This window comes from Raphanus sativus, chromosome 2 (genome assembly GCF_000801105.2).
Source record: "Raphanus sativus cultivar WK10039 chromosome 2, ASM80110v3, whole genome shotgun sequence".
Lineage (NCBI taxonomy): Eukaryota > Viridiplantae > Streptophyta > Magnoliopsida > Brassicales > Brassicaceae > Raphanus > Raphanus sativus.
In genome coordinates, this window is record NC_079512.1 from 21,387,860 (window position 1) to 21,402,733 (window position 14,874).

The 14,874-nt window shown below is 35.5% G+C and overlaps 3 protein-coding genes, 1 long non-coding RNA gene and 1 other non-coding gene across 7 annotated transcripts; 3 read left to right on the forward strand and 2 right to left on the reverse strand.

The window, feature by feature from the left end:
* Positions 1–1,727: 1,727 nt before the first annotated feature.
* On the forward strand, positions 1,728–4,774 carry LOC108823560 (uncharacterized). The gene is made up of 2 exons (XR_008942500.1): positions 1,728–1,983; positions 4,451–4,774. It is a non-coding gene; the product is annotated as an uncharacterized LOC108823560 (long non-coding RNA).
* A 58-nt stretch (positions 4,775–4,832) lies between these two features.
* Positions 4,833–8,559, reverse strand: LOC108823551 (uncharacterized). Of its 2 annotated transcripts, XM_018596786.2 has the most exons (5): positions 8,127–8,556; positions 7,857–8,054; positions 7,508–7,715; positions 5,782–5,889; positions 4,833–5,331 (listed from the first exon to the last, which is right to left on the reverse strand). In XM_018596786.2, exons 1-5 carry the CDS (start codon positions 8,346–8,348, stop codon positions 5,177–5,179), a joined length of 891 nt encoding a protein of 296 aa, XP_018452288.2. In that variant the 5' UTR covers positions 8,349–8,556; the 3' UTR covers positions 4,833–5,176. The 2 variants fall into 2 exon arrangements, with proteins under 2 accessions (XP_018452288.2, XP_056858561.1); XM_057002581.1 differs by lacking the exon at positions 5,782–5,889 and having other exon boundaries at positions 8,127–8,559.
* Positions 8,560–10,950: 2,391 nt separating this feature from the next.
* TRNAD-GUC (transfer RNA aspartic acid (anticodon GUC)) lies at positions 10,951–11,022 on the forward strand. The gene has a single exon. It is a non-coding gene; the product is annotated as a tRNA-Asp (tRNA).
* Positions 11,023–11,248: 226 nt separating this feature from the next.
* Positions 11,249–13,566, forward strand: LOC108826042 (uncharacterized). Its single transcript, XM_018599419.2, has 2 exons — positions 11,249–11,927; positions 12,389–13,566. Exons 1-2 carry the CDS (start codon positions 11,433–11,435, stop codon positions 13,424–13,426), a joined length of 1,533 nt encoding a protein of 510 aa, XP_018454921.2. The 5' UTR covers positions 11,249–11,432; the 3' UTR covers positions 13,427–13,566.
* Positions 13,567–13,620: 54 nt separating this feature from the next.
* On the reverse strand, positions 13,621–14,874 carry LOC108826053 (suppressor protein SRP40). Of its 2 annotated transcripts, none has more exons than XM_018599430.2 (4): positions 14,426–14,874; positions 14,289–14,340; positions 14,048–14,172; positions 13,621–13,961 (listed from the first exon to the last, which is right to left on the reverse strand). In XM_018599430.2, exons 1-4 carry the CDS (start codon positions 14,555–14,557, stop codon positions 13,860–13,862), a joined length of 411 nt encoding a protein of 136 aa, XP_018454932.2. In that variant the 5' UTR covers positions 14,558–14,874; the 3' UTR covers positions 13,621–13,859. The 2 variants fall into 2 exon arrangements, with proteins under 2 accessions (XP_018454932.2, XP_018454939.2); XM_018599437.2 differs by having other exon boundaries at positions 13,731–13,961; positions 14,289–14,331; positions 14,426–14,850.

Genomic DNA, 14,874 nt, shown 5'->3' on the forward strand with positions numbered 1-14,874 from the left:
TAAGTCTAAAAGTTTATATCCTTTAAACCCCAATGGATATCCCAAGAAAACACAAGGAATGGCACGAGGTGAAAACTTGTTTCTGTCTTTTAACAAAGTCGAAGCATAGCATAAACACCCAAAAGTCCGAAGTTGAGTATAAGTGGGAACCTTACCAGTCAAACACTCATAAGGAGAGAGGTTTTTAAGCAAAGGAGAAGGCATGCGATTGATCAAAAAGGCAGCAGTCGTAACACAATCACTCCAATATGCAAGAGGAACATTAGACTGAAACAATAAAGATCTAGCTACATTCAGTAAATGCTGATGTTTTCTCTCAACAACATAGTTTTGCTGAGGAATATAAGGGCAAGAAAAGTAATGAATCATTCCTGTTTTTGTAACAATATCAGTGAAAGCTAACTCCGGAGCATTATCAGAACGGATTGCTTTAATAGTAGCATTAAACTGAGTTGATACAAGAGCAATGAAAGCAGGAAAAACAGTAGAAACATCATTTTTGTTCCTCAACATATAGATCCAAACTGTGCGAGTACAATCATCAACAAGAGTAAGAAAATACTTGAAACCCTCAACAGAATCAACACTAAAAGGACCCCAAACATCTAAGTGAACAAGATCAAACGGTTTTGAAGACAAATTATTTTGAGAAGTAAAAGATAAACGTTTTTGTTTTGATAAAGGACAAACGGTACAATGACTCTCTGCAGGATCTTCAATCTTGAAAGATGGTAAAGACGAAGTGAGTTTTTGTAATATCAAAGATGATGGGTGGCCTAACCGACGATGCCAAATGCGAGCATCAACCGAAACAGAGCCACAAAAAGAAGCAGGTAAAGATGATGAAGATGGAAGCGAAGCAATGGAAGATGAATCAATGTCTAAGATGTACAAGTTGTGATGCAAGCTACCCTTCCCAATCATCAAGCCTTGAGAAAGTTCCTGAATGAAGCAACCATGAGGAAAGAAATGAGCAGCACAAGTTAATGTTCTTACCAAACAACTCACACTGATCAAATTGAAATGAAAATCAGGAACAAGAAGCACATTATACAAGATTAACGACTCACTAAGATGTATAGTACCAGTATGAGTAATGGGAATTTTACTACCATTAGGCAGAGTTACTGATATACTAGACACTGGTGTCAATACTGAGAACATGGCTATATCATAACAAACGTGACTAGAAGCTCCACTATCAACAATCCAAGCATTTTGTGGAAGAAAAGATGGTAAAGTGGAAAGAGAATGATGTTGGAATTTGAGTTGATTATCAGAATAGGTAAGGCTTTTAGATGAAAATGAAAGATTACCCGAAGAAGAAGTGGAAGCCATTATGCCATGATCAGTAATTGATGCTTGGTAAACCTGGCTCTGATACCATAATAAGATTGATTATGAGATCTGGAACTGAAGATCGGAGCTTAACAATGGTGGAGAGATGAGAGAAGAAGACGAAGTTTGTTAAATGTGAAAGTTTGTTATTCAGCTCAATCTTTACACTGTACAAATGTTTCTATATATATAGATTGGTTTAAGCAAAAGGAAACTTAAACCAATGATAAATCTAATAACCGAAATAAACCAATGACTAAACCATCCTAACAATCAGTGCATGGAATTGTGGGAAGAGATATGCTGGTATGTTATTCTTGAATAGATTCTATGTTAGATCACTGCAGTATATAACGTATAAACTTCCTATATCAATTGAGTTACAGGCACCTTAGGTCACGGTCTGGAGAGATGGGATATATCACAATCATATTCTCATGAAAAAGGGACTAAAGAGAACATCCAGTTTTGGTCTGACAAAGAAGGTTTTGTCTGTTTTTCACTCTTTACTTCTTTTTTTTCTTCTTATTTGTTAATAAATATTTTTTTTGTTAAATCAATTATTTTTCAGTATTCACAGCAATTGAGTTCGACCCTAAAACTACTGCTGGATGTATCACGGAGTTTGCATCTCTGAATTTAAAGGTCAGTTTACTTTACTTAATTATTGCTAGATAATTCATTATAGTTTTAATAAAAAGCAAACCAAAGTCGTAAAATGTATTCTTATAAATTTAACAAATTATCAAAATAAGTAATGTGGGTTAACTTTAAATGTGTGCTTTTGCGAAAATATGTTTAGTAAATTAACATAAAATATAAATGCAACAGTTAGTTTCAACTGTAAAATATATAATATCAAATTTATTAGATTCTTCGTACTTAATTTACATAAATAAAATTAAGTATCTATTATTATAAAATCATCACAAAATTAATGGAACAAATAAATTATTTTTAACTATATTTTATATTTTGGTGTTTTAAAATTTTTTGAAAACATGTATCCATTTTATAATGTTTTATTCCTTCTTTGTTTCAGTGCAGGAACCTCTACTATTTTTGTGCCATTATTCATATAATATTTTAAATGCTAATTTATTCTGATTGCAAATTATGACAATGATCAAATAATTAAAAGAAAAACAGTAAACAATCCTGTGCGCAGCACAGGGGTAATACTAGTATCATACTATAATACCAACACAGCTGATAACTACTTCTGAAAACCAACAAACTAACAAAACTATATAACAAGATATGAAGATAATAAACATTAACAACAATAACTAAGTGATAAAAGAAGAATGTGGGGTAAGACGTAAAATCGTGAGTTATGAACTTATGGGCTTCCTAAGTTCTGCTAAAACTAAAGTTGATATTTGTTTGTTTTCTTTTACATCAAACGGCTATTCTATTACTGAGATTTGAGTTGGTCTGGGTAACCAAATCGGAATAGAACAACAACAAAAAATAAATAAAAATTATGAAAAGTACGAGCATTCCTAGCTAGAGAATCAACAACTCCATTTTGTGTCCTTGGGATAGTAATAGATTCTGAACTCCGGTAAACACGTTTTGAGAGTCTGTATAGTCTCCAATCCAGTAGAGAAATTTGGCCAATCTTGGGATTCTATTACCATTGCAGTCAGATCCTTACAATCTGTACCAAATCTCTGGCAGGTAGAATGTTATAACATGCATTCTATTGCCTATTTTAGTGCTTCCAGTTTTGAGTGTAATGCAGACATGCATTTCCTCATATTCCGTGTCCTTATAAGTTGGATCTTTCCCACACTGTCCTTCCACACATATCCAATCCTACTGAATTGAATTGTAGCGGTCCATGAACCATCTATCATACAAATCTCTCTCAAGCTTAAAGCTTGTGGTTCTTCGACAATTTGAACATGAGGTATAACATGTATAGTTTCTTAAATTGATATTTGATTGGTTAAAGGAAGATTAACCCATGTTTTACATTTTTTGAAGAAAATCCATACCAGTCCAATGGTAGATATTTTTTCTTACAAAAAATAATTGAGATTTTGCCCATACTCTTTAGATTTTTTTAAGCATTAATTAACAACAGTTACAAGTAGAAAACTAGTAGATATAAGAACCCATTCAGGGCTCTCTCTCTCTAATATATCGCTCCGCCTTCTCTCTACCAAAGAGCTCTTCTCCGACGTGATTTCAGTCTCCGGCCGATGGGTGGGCTCCCTCAGCCACCGCGTCGATCCGGTTCGTGTGTATAGTTTTATTTTCTTTTCTTTTTCTGCATGTGTCGTACGGTGAGAGAGATCGGTGTCTCTCTCTTTTTTGATTCCGGGGTGGGAAGCTTCGTCAGTTCCTTTACCGCCGGCTTTTGACTCCGGGAAGTAGAGGCGTCTACGGCCTTGCGTCTCCGGCTTAGGGTTCCAATCGGTGGTCAGGATGGGGTTTATTGGTGACGCGTTTCAGTCTTCTCGACGCGGCGGTTTGGGATGAGATCTCGAACAGATCGATTGATGCTCTCCAAACTTGGAGCCGCGGCGAGGAAGTTCGAGACATCTCCAATCTGGTGTTTGTGGCTCTGGAGGAGACCGCGACGAGGTTGCTTTGAAATTCTCCGCAATTAAGAGCACAGCCGTGGATGATGCAGAGGATTCCGGTGGGATTCCGGTGAAGCGCAGACTGGTTTCGCCGGCGGTGGGAAGATTAGGGGGAAGGTGACACGTGTTTCCTCATTGTCGAGGTTCAAACACGTATTTTTCGACGTGGATGGTTTCGATCCATAGGTCGTGGGCTTTTGTTTTTAGTTTATGTTGGTAGTTTGGGCCTGGAGTTTGGGTCTTGGTTGTAGTTCTCTCAGGCCGGTCCTGTTAGACTTGGGCTTTTTAATAAAACTCTTAGACAGAAAAAAAAAAAAACACTAGTAGATATTGCTAGGCTGCTAGCTAGCGTGGTTCGGTCAAATTTTAATATTCATAGTTTAATCACAGCCGGTTCTATTAACTGATGCAATATCATTTTAGTTTTTTTTTCAATATCTTTTTTAGTTTTACGAAGGTTTGCTGTGGCAGGAAAATATGCGTTAACCAAAACCCATTTTTTAACTTGTCGGTGTTAGTAAACAAAATAAAGAAGAATCTCAATAAAGAAAGAGAAGTATCATGAAGAGTGGAGCAAGCGCACAACTTATTTGAGGAATGACAGGAAGTGAGTGCATATGAACCTTATAAAGTGAAGTAACAAAAAACAACATTTTGCACAGTACAAATTAAAAACTCGGCGGATTTAAGACCGCCCACGAGGGCGAGGCCACGAGCATGTCATATCTTTCTCTTTTTTGTAACTTAAGCATGTCATATCTTTTCAAATGTAAACGCGTTTTGTACATACTATTGAGAATACTAAACTAATAATCATTCCATGCAGTACTGTAATTCTATAAGCGTAATTTGTAAACAAGATATTAAGCAAATGAAGTAGACGTAAGAACTGAAGCGTAATAATCAAATAAAGTCTTTATTTTTATTACACTATCCTTTTATTACATGGAATCCTACATTAAAACAACCCATACGTTTCACTACCATATATATGAACATATATATGCATTTTTATTGTTCTTCTATCACAAGAATTATTGATTTTACCTGAACAAGCTTATGGAACTATCAGTCATAAAAGAACAAATTCACCCCTTTTAAAATCTGTTTATTTTCAACTCAAAATAATGATTTTAAAAGCTTTTATTTATTTTATATTTTGACCCCACTATTCAATCCGATGAGATATACTACCCTCTGAAACCCTACAACTTCAGCAATCAAGAGCATGTGCTGATATTTAATCAGTATGTCCATTCATGTGGCAAATCCGCCGGTGGTTCTTGATGGCTCTCGACCGACGTTTCCGATGTGTACAGTGGTCCACTTTGTGCCCGAGTTGATGAACTGCTTTTGTTACTTTTGATGTTTTTGTTCTTCATGGACACCAACATAGCATCTATATGGTAAAGAATTTCAATAATTATCGAAGAAAGAGCTTTGTGCGGCCGGTTCAGAAAAAAAAATGTCAAGACCAATATCAGAATATACACTAAAAGCCAACACTACAAAAAATATACTTCAAGCTACATACATGTGTCATGTAATGTAATTAATACTAACTAATTTATTTTGCGATGAGAAGATCCTTCGCTAATAGGTTTTCTTCGACACTTTATTCATCACATGGCCGATTTAAGTCTATTGTAGAAGTTTCAATATAAGAAGAAACGTAACAATAAAACTTCAAATTATAGATACAAGTGAAAAATATATGTGGATATAAGTTATAGCTAATTCGTGCAAATCATAACTTAACTAACACAAAATAATAAGAGAACATAAAACTGAATAAGGAGAAAGATAGGTATGTTACAAAAAAAAGGAGAAAGAGAGGCGGGGTTGGTACCATGAAAAGGAGGGATATCAGAAGAGAATGTAGAAGGAACACCCAATTTGTCAAAGTGAACTTTTAAGGCTTCAACTACTCTTGCTGGTATAATTATTGTTGAACATCCTGCAACAACAACAACAAAAAGTTCAGACAAAAAGTCAGAACCGAACCAAATCTACATCTAAACTAAACTGATCCTGTCTGGTACTCGATTAAGTGTAACAACTTCAGGAAACTGTCTGGTTGAGACATCAGTTTCATAGAACGACAATAAATCTTAATGCCAATAATACACTATATCGTAAATTGTCACCACATCCCACCGATATCTAAGCCACGTCAAATCAAAATGATGCACAAAAAAGAATAAATTTTATCAGAAAGGTTAATCATATTGGTTTACAAACCCATGATCTAAGATTGGGTAATGTTTAGGAGTTGAAAATAAAATAACCAAAGAATCTTAATGTTGACATGTTATCTAATTTATAAATAATATGTGAAAGCCTTGGTTAGTGTTACATATGTGGGTTTAATACTATATTTAGAAAGAAAGAAAAGTCTACACTATGTGGTTAGGATATAGCCTTGGGTATCGTCAATAATCGAACATGACGTGAGGAAGAATCACAGAATGAATGAAAATATCTAGGTTATCTTAGATTATAAACCACTTATTGAATGATAAAAAAGTAAGGTCTTACGGAAAGATAATGATAATGATTTTTGAACCTAAATGGTTTATTCTGTTGAAAGGGAAAGGGAGTGACAATGTGGACCAACAAGTTGAGGCAAATTCTAATCAAGTAGGGCAAATCTGTCCCACCAACAGCCAGTCAGCCACATAAAATCTTAAAAGAAAAAAAAGAGAGATTATTAGGTGTGAAGGAATCTTTGGAATCTACTCAAGTCAAAGAATGTAATAATGTAAGTGAAGATTCTTATTTTATAAATTGTCCTAAATAATTGAGTTTGAGCTTGGAATGATTGATACTCTACTAGCTAAACTAACCCGACCTAATCTTAACCCAACTATTAATCAATCAAATTAAAATTATATACTAATTTACAGGACTGACTATTTATGTCACAATTTATAAATCCTTCTAGCACTTCCAGTTTAGCTAACCAAAAATTCAAACAGTTGTGAGTAAAGTAGAAGAATGGAATTTGTTGAACACCTCTGAAAGTCGATTCTGGAAGTGTGATCTTATCCATCTCGTCGACCACAGAAAATGAATTACACTCTAACATAGCATTTAATTTTATCTCTAATGTTAATAGTGTATATGTTATATTATGGGAATAATTATAAAAGTACTAAAATCTAATATATACACACAAGATTCTCACTTTGTCAACCCCAAAAAACAAAGTAGGAATCTCGAAGTATCTAGACGACGACGTCACTCCAGCTTTATTTTTTTGTCGTTTGTTGTACGTAACCTTCTTTAAAACCACTAACTCTCTCTTTTTTAATCCCCAAACATAGGACTGGTAATTTCTGAAGTTAAATAGAAAATTATAAGAAGTGAAAATAAAAAAAAAACAGAGAAAAAAAAATAGTGTTATTTTCATCAAACCTAGATAATAAATATATGTTTTCTATTAAAAGTAACTAAAAGAATATAATTTGATTGACAATTTTACAGAAGAAGTAATAATGGTAAATTTTTTTTTCAAAAAGAAAGAAGTAATAATGGTAAATTAATATGAAATTACTACTATTAGTGGCTCTAACCTGATTTCTTGCGCGACTCTACAACAGTACCATGACAACGTGGTAAGAACACTCCAGTTCCACCCGACCCGGTTTTCGAACCAGACCCGTCAACGAACACCGCCTTCACGCCCGACCTTGGTCTCTGTTGGTACTGGTAGTTCCTTGCTTTGTGTCCTACTACGTCATTGTTTCGTTGCTTATCTTTCTCCTTTTTGATCTTATGAAACTATATATAGAAAGTGAACACGAAACTTTTTATTTCAAAACATAAATGCATCCGTCGGTGGTAACAAAACCTATTTATAATCGAAGGATTAAAAAAAAAGATTCTGAATTATTAATAAATATTAGTAAAACATGAGCTCACGTTAGCTTGAATAGATCGGATCTGGTCATCGATTAAAGCTTGTTTTGATTGGGAATGAACCATAACAGGTTTCGTCTCCACGGTCACCGGACTTTGCGGCGGCGTTGGTTCTCGTGAAGGGCCGATTGGGCTGCTGTTACCGGAGTGGAACGGTGACCAGAGAGTCGATTGCGGCGAGCCAGAGCCACCACTACAAGACTAAATCAAGAATAAGAAAGATTAGTAAAGAAAGAAGAGTCGAATCTGTTGTGTGTCTTAAAAGGTGTGTACCTTTTGATGCTTTTCATCGTCTTGAAGCATGTAGTTAGTCATCTGACGAGTTAACTCTGCAACGTACGCATCTTGGTCTTCGTTTTGTGGCTTTGGTGAAACCGGGTCTTCTGATACGGAGTCGGATAGGAGCGAGCTTGTGGTTGGAGTGAAGAAAGTCGAGTTTGTGTGATCGTAAAAAGAGCTATAGAAATCTATGTCTTGTAGTTCAGTAGATTCCATTTGATGGTTCTTGTCTAGCTCTAGGGAAACAGAGGATTTTAGCAAAAGACGGAAAAGAAAAGAGTAAGAGAGAAAGCAAGAACGGAGAGAAGAGACAGAGAAGTTATGAGTTATTTAAGAGATATATAAAAAGAAGGAAGAAGAAGACCGTACAGATGACAGCTTTATCAGAAGGCGTTACGACAATTTCACCTGTCAACTGTTGCGAGTTTGCGACCCACCAGAGATTAAGGATTAAGGAAAGCTATTTAAAAAGAAGAGCAAATAAATATATACATATATGTATATTTGTATATTTGTATATTTATATATATACACATATGTATTTTATTTTATTTTCCTTTTTTTGTTAAAATATGAACTTTTTTTTTGAACGAACCTTTTTAGGTGCATGTTCATTAAATTTTCTATTAAAACAATGTATTCAACCAAAATTGATTTCCCTACCATTTAAAGCTTAAATAACTATTATGCGACAATTTGGATGGAGTGTTTTGAAAACCAGATCGGACCGGTCGGTCGAACCGGTCTGACCGTGACTCGCTGAAGAAGTCGAGTCCGGTTCGGTTTAAAACCCGGATTTAAAAAAACGGTAAAACCGGTAAAACCGGTGATCCGGGTTAATTTTAAAACCCGGTTCTTAAAAATTAACATATAATTAAGTATTTTCTATTATTACTAGCTAAAATTTAATATTTGATAATTAATGTTCAACTATTAATATTTAATTGATTTTTTATTTTCTTAAGAAACAATGTAAAAAATAGATTTTTGACTTTCATATACTATATACTATATTTATTTTGCCATATTCATAAAATTTGAGATGTTAGTTGTAAAAATAAATAAATATGATAATTGTAACTGTAAATCATTTGCTTTTTTCAATTCAGTTTCACATAGTATTCACATATATATATATATATATAGTTAGATTTATGTTTGTTGTTTATTTTTAGTTAATAAAAAATAGAAGTGTATTATACATAGATATATAATTATATATATATATATATATATATTTATATTTTCATAAATAGAAAATCCGGTTCGACCGATTGAACCGATCCAACCAATCAACCAGTAACTACACCGAGTCGGTGTCCGTTCCGGTTTTCAAAACATTGTTTGGATTGTAATAATGGTATTTAGTCATCATTACATGTCAATTAACTTCTTATAAGTTGTCTAAAAATGTTGTGAAATCACGTTATCTTAGTTTATGTGCCGTGTTTAATTAGTATTCTAATAGTATATTTTATGGCAATTCCCAAATTAATTTTGTAAAAACCTTGAGAAGTTTTGGATCTCTGATTTTTTTGAAACTGCAGTAGAAAAGAAAAAGCTATAATAGATGTCTGGTTGTGCTGTATTAAACTTTTACTGCTGAATTTAGTTTGTAATTTTTTATTTAATTGTATATAATGAATCTGTAAAAATTAAATAAAAAGATATTTTACATCAATTCTTTTGCTTTGAAAAACAAGGGTTTGCCAGAATTTTTTTTTTATTTTCGCTTAATTTAAAAATCTAAACATAATTGACAATTTTTATAGCTACAGATTAAAAAATAAAGCTAAACAATTTTTCTATAGCCTAACCAGTCACCCTCATAATCTTTCAGCTACCATGGTAAGTAAGTCAGAGATTCTGAGGAGACGAAGTGATGATCCTTATTGACATTCTGAAGACGCATTGCAAGAAAAAAAACTTATTATCATGATCAGATTGACTGGAAATATACTAAAATCATTTTTTTGTTCAAAATACTAAAATCATTGTTTCCATAGATATTAAACAAATTTAACTTCAAATATAAGTTATGTGTCGTGTATGCCTCAAATTTTGGTAGCTAGGACATACAATATGATTCTTCTTCCAACTTCTATTTGATGAAGATCTGCTAACCATTACAAGATCAAGACCAATTAAACTAATTAAGATTCCATTATCAACCATTATAAATACATCATTTATTGGTTTAAGAATTTATGTGGTTTAAGTCAACAAATGCAGATTGAAATGATTGATTTAGAGACAAAAGTATAGTATATGTTTCTTCTTTCTAATGCGATGTTAAGTAATGTTTGATCAAAAATAAAGAAGTAAGTAATGTTAAGGAAGGTTAGTTCACCTTTTATGATCTGACCAAACGTAAGTATGCACACTTTTTCTTGGTATAACTACACTAAAAGAATTCCTACTACCACCAGCTGATGATTGCTTATAGAATTCACATTCTATATGAGGGAAATATTAATTTATTTTTCTGAATCTGCAACGTTTTACTCGATATTAATTGTTTTTTTTTTGTTACAAGAAAGTTGGTCTAATATCACTTTATGGCAAAGCCTTTATCTAACAACCATTAACCATATATGATATATCTATTAGACTTTTGATTGTGGGATAATCAAACTTCTAATGTTGACATATTTTAATGGAATAATAATTGTTTTGTTTATTAGAATTTTTCTCAGGCACATCCGTGGAAACCATAGATTGGTAAATTGTACACATGTAGATAGGCAAGACTTGGTCTATGAAATTCACCTTATTTATCATTTTATTTATGGCAACAATGGCAGAAGTAAACAACAATGTCGTTGTAGTATAGTGGTAAGTATTCCCGCCTGTCACGCGGGTGACCCGGGTTCGATCCCCGGCAACGGCGTCTTCTTTTTTCCTTCCTTTCTTTTCTACACAACGTCGTCGTTTAAGGCACAACATTACAATGTCAACGACTCGACGTTTTTCGTCGCTTGAGACAGGACGCAATTTAGCAACCAATTGCTCTCACCACTTTCCCAACTTCGTCCACCGCCGCATTACAGAGGCGCGTGAGCCACATGTGCGTGACGTTACTGCGATGATTCATTGAACATTAGAGAGAGAGAGAGAGAGAGAGAGAGAGAGCATGTGCATATGACTTAAAGAACACGACTTTAGTTTAATCTAATCAAATCTAAACGAAGTCACATAAGTCAAACTTCGTTCCCGATTCAATCTACTGACAAATTAATCACTTCTTCTTTTGTCCGAAACGATACAACTCGAGTTTCCAGATTCGATCCATCACTTTCCATGGCTAGAGAAAACCCACTGATGAGTTTCTCCTTCAGTCTCAGATACCTCTGTCACTTCACTCTCCTCATCTCTGTCCTCTCTTTCGTCTCTTTCCTCTTCAGACACAACACCACTCTCTGTTCTTTTCCTTACGATCACAACCCCAACTCTGATCACACATTCGACCACCACCAACACGACAACGAAACCATCGATCTCCTTACCTTCTCTCCCGCTTGGAACCATTTCACTTTCTCCCCGTCTAAACCGAAGAAGATTCTCAAGATCGCTGTGGTCGTTAAGAAATGGCCGCAGAAATCGCAAGCTGGTGGGCTCGAGAGGCACGCGCTTACGCTTCACCTCGCTCTAGCCAATCGCGGCCACGAGGTTCATGTTTTCACCACCAAGTCTCCTTCCTTCCCTGAGTATGGCATGAAAAATCTCCGATTCCATCTCTCTGAGCCAACCTCCGGTGGTTATCTCGATCAAGCTTCCCTCTCGCAAGAGCTTCAGGTATAAATTTTCTTCAGCGTTAGTGCCGCGTCGCTGGTTTGGACGCCACTACTTTGCGTTTCCCCCATTTTGCGTTTTCATGCAATATTTAATTATTTTAAAATTTAGAACCCGAACACCTTTTACTCTCTTTTTTTTGAAACTACACCTTTTTACTCTTTTAGAGAAAAAGCAAACTCCAATACCTTATTTTTTGTAGTTAATTAACTAATTTCAGTAAAATTTCCGTATTAGTTACATTTTCTTTTACATTTTAATACATTTACAAAAAAAAAATATTTTACTTATAGTTGTTATAAAAACATCTTTTTTTTCTTTTTTGTTACATAAAAGCTTTATATAATATAAGCTTTTTTGAGCAAATACTGTATAATTAGAAATATGTAATTAAGAACCTGTGATTGCCGACTTGTAGTAAATAAAAAGCTCATAATTGGCGATTTTTTTTCCAAAAATCACAGATGCAGAACGCTAGTGGAAGACCATTTGATGTGGTTCACACAGAGAGCGTCGGGCTTCTCCACACAAGAGCCAAGAACCTCCCAAACGTGGTCGCCTCGTGGCATGGTATCGCTTACGAGACTTTTCATTCCGACATAATCCAAGAACTCCTCCGTCAAGCAGACATCGCCGCCGCTGTCGCTTCCGGAGGAGAAGAAGCAGAGCAGCCACCGCCTTCCTCTCCAGCTCTGACGGAGCGAGCGAAGCGTGTCGTCGACGAAGTCAAGTTCTTCCAACGTTACGCTCACCACGTGGCAACTAGCGATCACTGCGGCGACGTGCTCAAGAGGATCTACATGATTCCCGAGGAACGCGTCCACGTTATCCTAAACGGCGTCGACGAGGGCGTTTTCAAACCTGACGTTTCGAAACGCGAGAGATTCAGAGAGAGATTCGGCGTTAGAAGCGTCGTCAAGAACAGAGAGCCTCCTCTGGTTCTTGGAATCGCAGGGAGGTTGGTTAAAGATAAAGGCCATCCTTTGATGTTCTCAGCTCTGAAACGTGTCTTTGAAGAAAACAAGAAAGCGCGAGAAAACGTCGTCGTTTTAGTGGCGGGAGATGGTCCATGGGGAAATAGATATAAAGAACTGGGGTCTAATAACGTGATCGTTCTTGGACCGTTGGATCAAGAAAAGCTAGCGGAGTTCTACAATGCCATCGATGTGTTTGTGAACCCGACGCTACGAGCTCAAGGCCTTGATCACACTCTTTTGGAAGCAATGGTTTCAGGCAAACCAGTCTTAGCCACGAGGCTAGCGAGTATCACTGGGTCTGTGGTTGTTGGTCCGCATTTGGGATACACTTTCTCGCCGAACGTTGAGTCTCTCGCGGAGGCGATTTCACGAGTTGTTAGTGATGGAACAGAGGAGCTGGAGAGGAAAGGCAAGGAGGCACGTAAACGATCGTTGAGGCTTTTCACCGCGGCTAAAATGGCTGATGCGTATGAACGGTTGTTTCTTTGCATTTCGGATAAGAGTTACTGTACAATACAAGCTTGATACATCTGAGCTATAGTTGTACTGATAGAGTTAAAACTAATCATTTGGTTTTGCGGTTAAACGCAAAAGATCTGATGTTTTGTAAGAAGAAATTTATTTAACATGCGTTGGTTCCTACATATAGTTGTCTGGTTTGGTCACTTGTTTGCATTGGTAAAACTCTAAAGTTCTCATATTTTTGTTGAACGTGAGACTTGGAAAAGCAGAGAAAATACTGATCAGAACAAGTACTAGACAATCTATTCAAGACCCTTTTACTAGGAGATCTCTGTAATATTACTTTTTAATCTTAGAAATCGCCTGATAAATTAATGATCGGTTTTTTTGCATAAACTTATTTATACAACGTCTTGGTTCGGTAGATAATTAGTACTTGGCTTGAGCTTCATTGGTTTGTGGAGAGATTTACAAAGCAAATAAAGGAACCGGTTTTTCAGTAATAAAGAGAACCTTGCCACCAGTCTCCTCTTGAAACGTCTTGCGAGTTCTGTCCATTAGCATCGTTTTCTACGCTTCTAAGACGGTCGTTTTTTTCCTGAAAAATGGTTACTATGATCAGTCAAGTCGTAAGATTTTTTTTGAAAGTGATTAGCAAAATATACATAAATTAAATAGACTCACTGTAGGGTAACTTTGGTTGGTGGTGGATCGAGAGTATACGTCTTGACCACCATAGTAAAGAGAAGAACTTAGATGACATGGCTCAACTCTGTCTTCTTGGGTAGTTGAAGATTCTCTACGTTGAGCTGTGTAAGGTAACATATTCATTAGAAAAACAGCGCTATTCTTGATTAAAGAAAAGCAGAGTACTTAGAGTATAAGTGAACAAAGAACAAGAAGAAGAAAGTTTTTTCTCACTGACCTTGTGAGCCATGTTTGGAGCTTGAACCATCTCTTGTAAAGCCCTGAGAACTCTAATCAAGAAACCAAAGATTAAGCCTCAAGAATCATTCTGATCACTCAAGAAACAATTTTTTTAAAAAAGGAAGGTCATATAACCTTGGAGGGATGAGGGAAAATAGAAGAGAAGATTCCAGAGGAAGAAGATGACTGCGAAGGATCTTTGAAGCCGAAGAGTTCGGTGGTGAAAGAAGAAGAAGTTGATGATCCGACTCGTCCTTTACCTTCCATTAATAATTGTCAAAGCCTATACTCTAATCACTTTGAAACAGATTCTCTTTGTGATTCTTTTTATGTAAGTAAAATAGACTGAGAGGAGGACAGTTCTCTGAAGTTTGTATGATTACAAGAAGATCGCAATGGGGGTATATATACATAATGCTACAAGGGTTTAATTTATGGTGATAGTGGAGCCATTGTGATCATGATTCTCATCATCATCATCCATCAAGAAAAAGAAGATTATTATGTGTATCTCTCTTCTTGATGTTGAAAAGACTATTGCTTCTTTCTCATTTCTATTTATCTTGTTTCAATTTTAATTTTCA

Coding starts and splice junctions, on each gene's coding strand:
- LOC108826053 (XM_018599430.2), bottom strand. CDS start 14,557: ATGGAAGGTAAAGGACGAGTCGGATCATCAACTTCTTCTTCTTTCACC. Junction 14,341..14,425: donor TTTTCCCTCATCCCTCCAAG/GTTATATGACCT, acceptor TTTCTTGATTAG/AGTTCTCAGGGCTTTACAAG. Junction 14,173..14,288: donor CTCCAAACATGGCTCACAAG/GTCAGTGAGAAA, acceptor TACCTTACACAG/CTCAACGTAGAGAATCTTCA.
- LOC108823551 (XM_018596786.2), bottom strand. CDS start 8,348: ATGGAATCTACTGAACTACAAGACATAGATTTCTATAGCTCTTTTTAC. Junction 8,055..8,126: donor ACGATGAAAAGCATCAAAAG/GTACACACCTTT, acceptor TTCTTGATTTAG/TCTTGTAGTGGTGGCTCTGG. Junction 5,890..7,507: donor AGAGTCGCGCAAGAAATCAG/GTTAGAGCCACT, acceptor TTGTTGTTGCAG/GATGTTCAACAATAATTATA.
- LOC108826042 (XM_018599419.2), top strand. CDS start 11,433: ATGGCTAGAGAAAACCCACTGATGAGTTTCTCCTTCAGTCTCAGATAC. Junction 11,928..12,388: donor CCCTCTCGCAAGAGCTTCAG/GTATAAATTTTC, acceptor CAAAAATCACAG/ATGCAGAACGCTAGTGGAAG.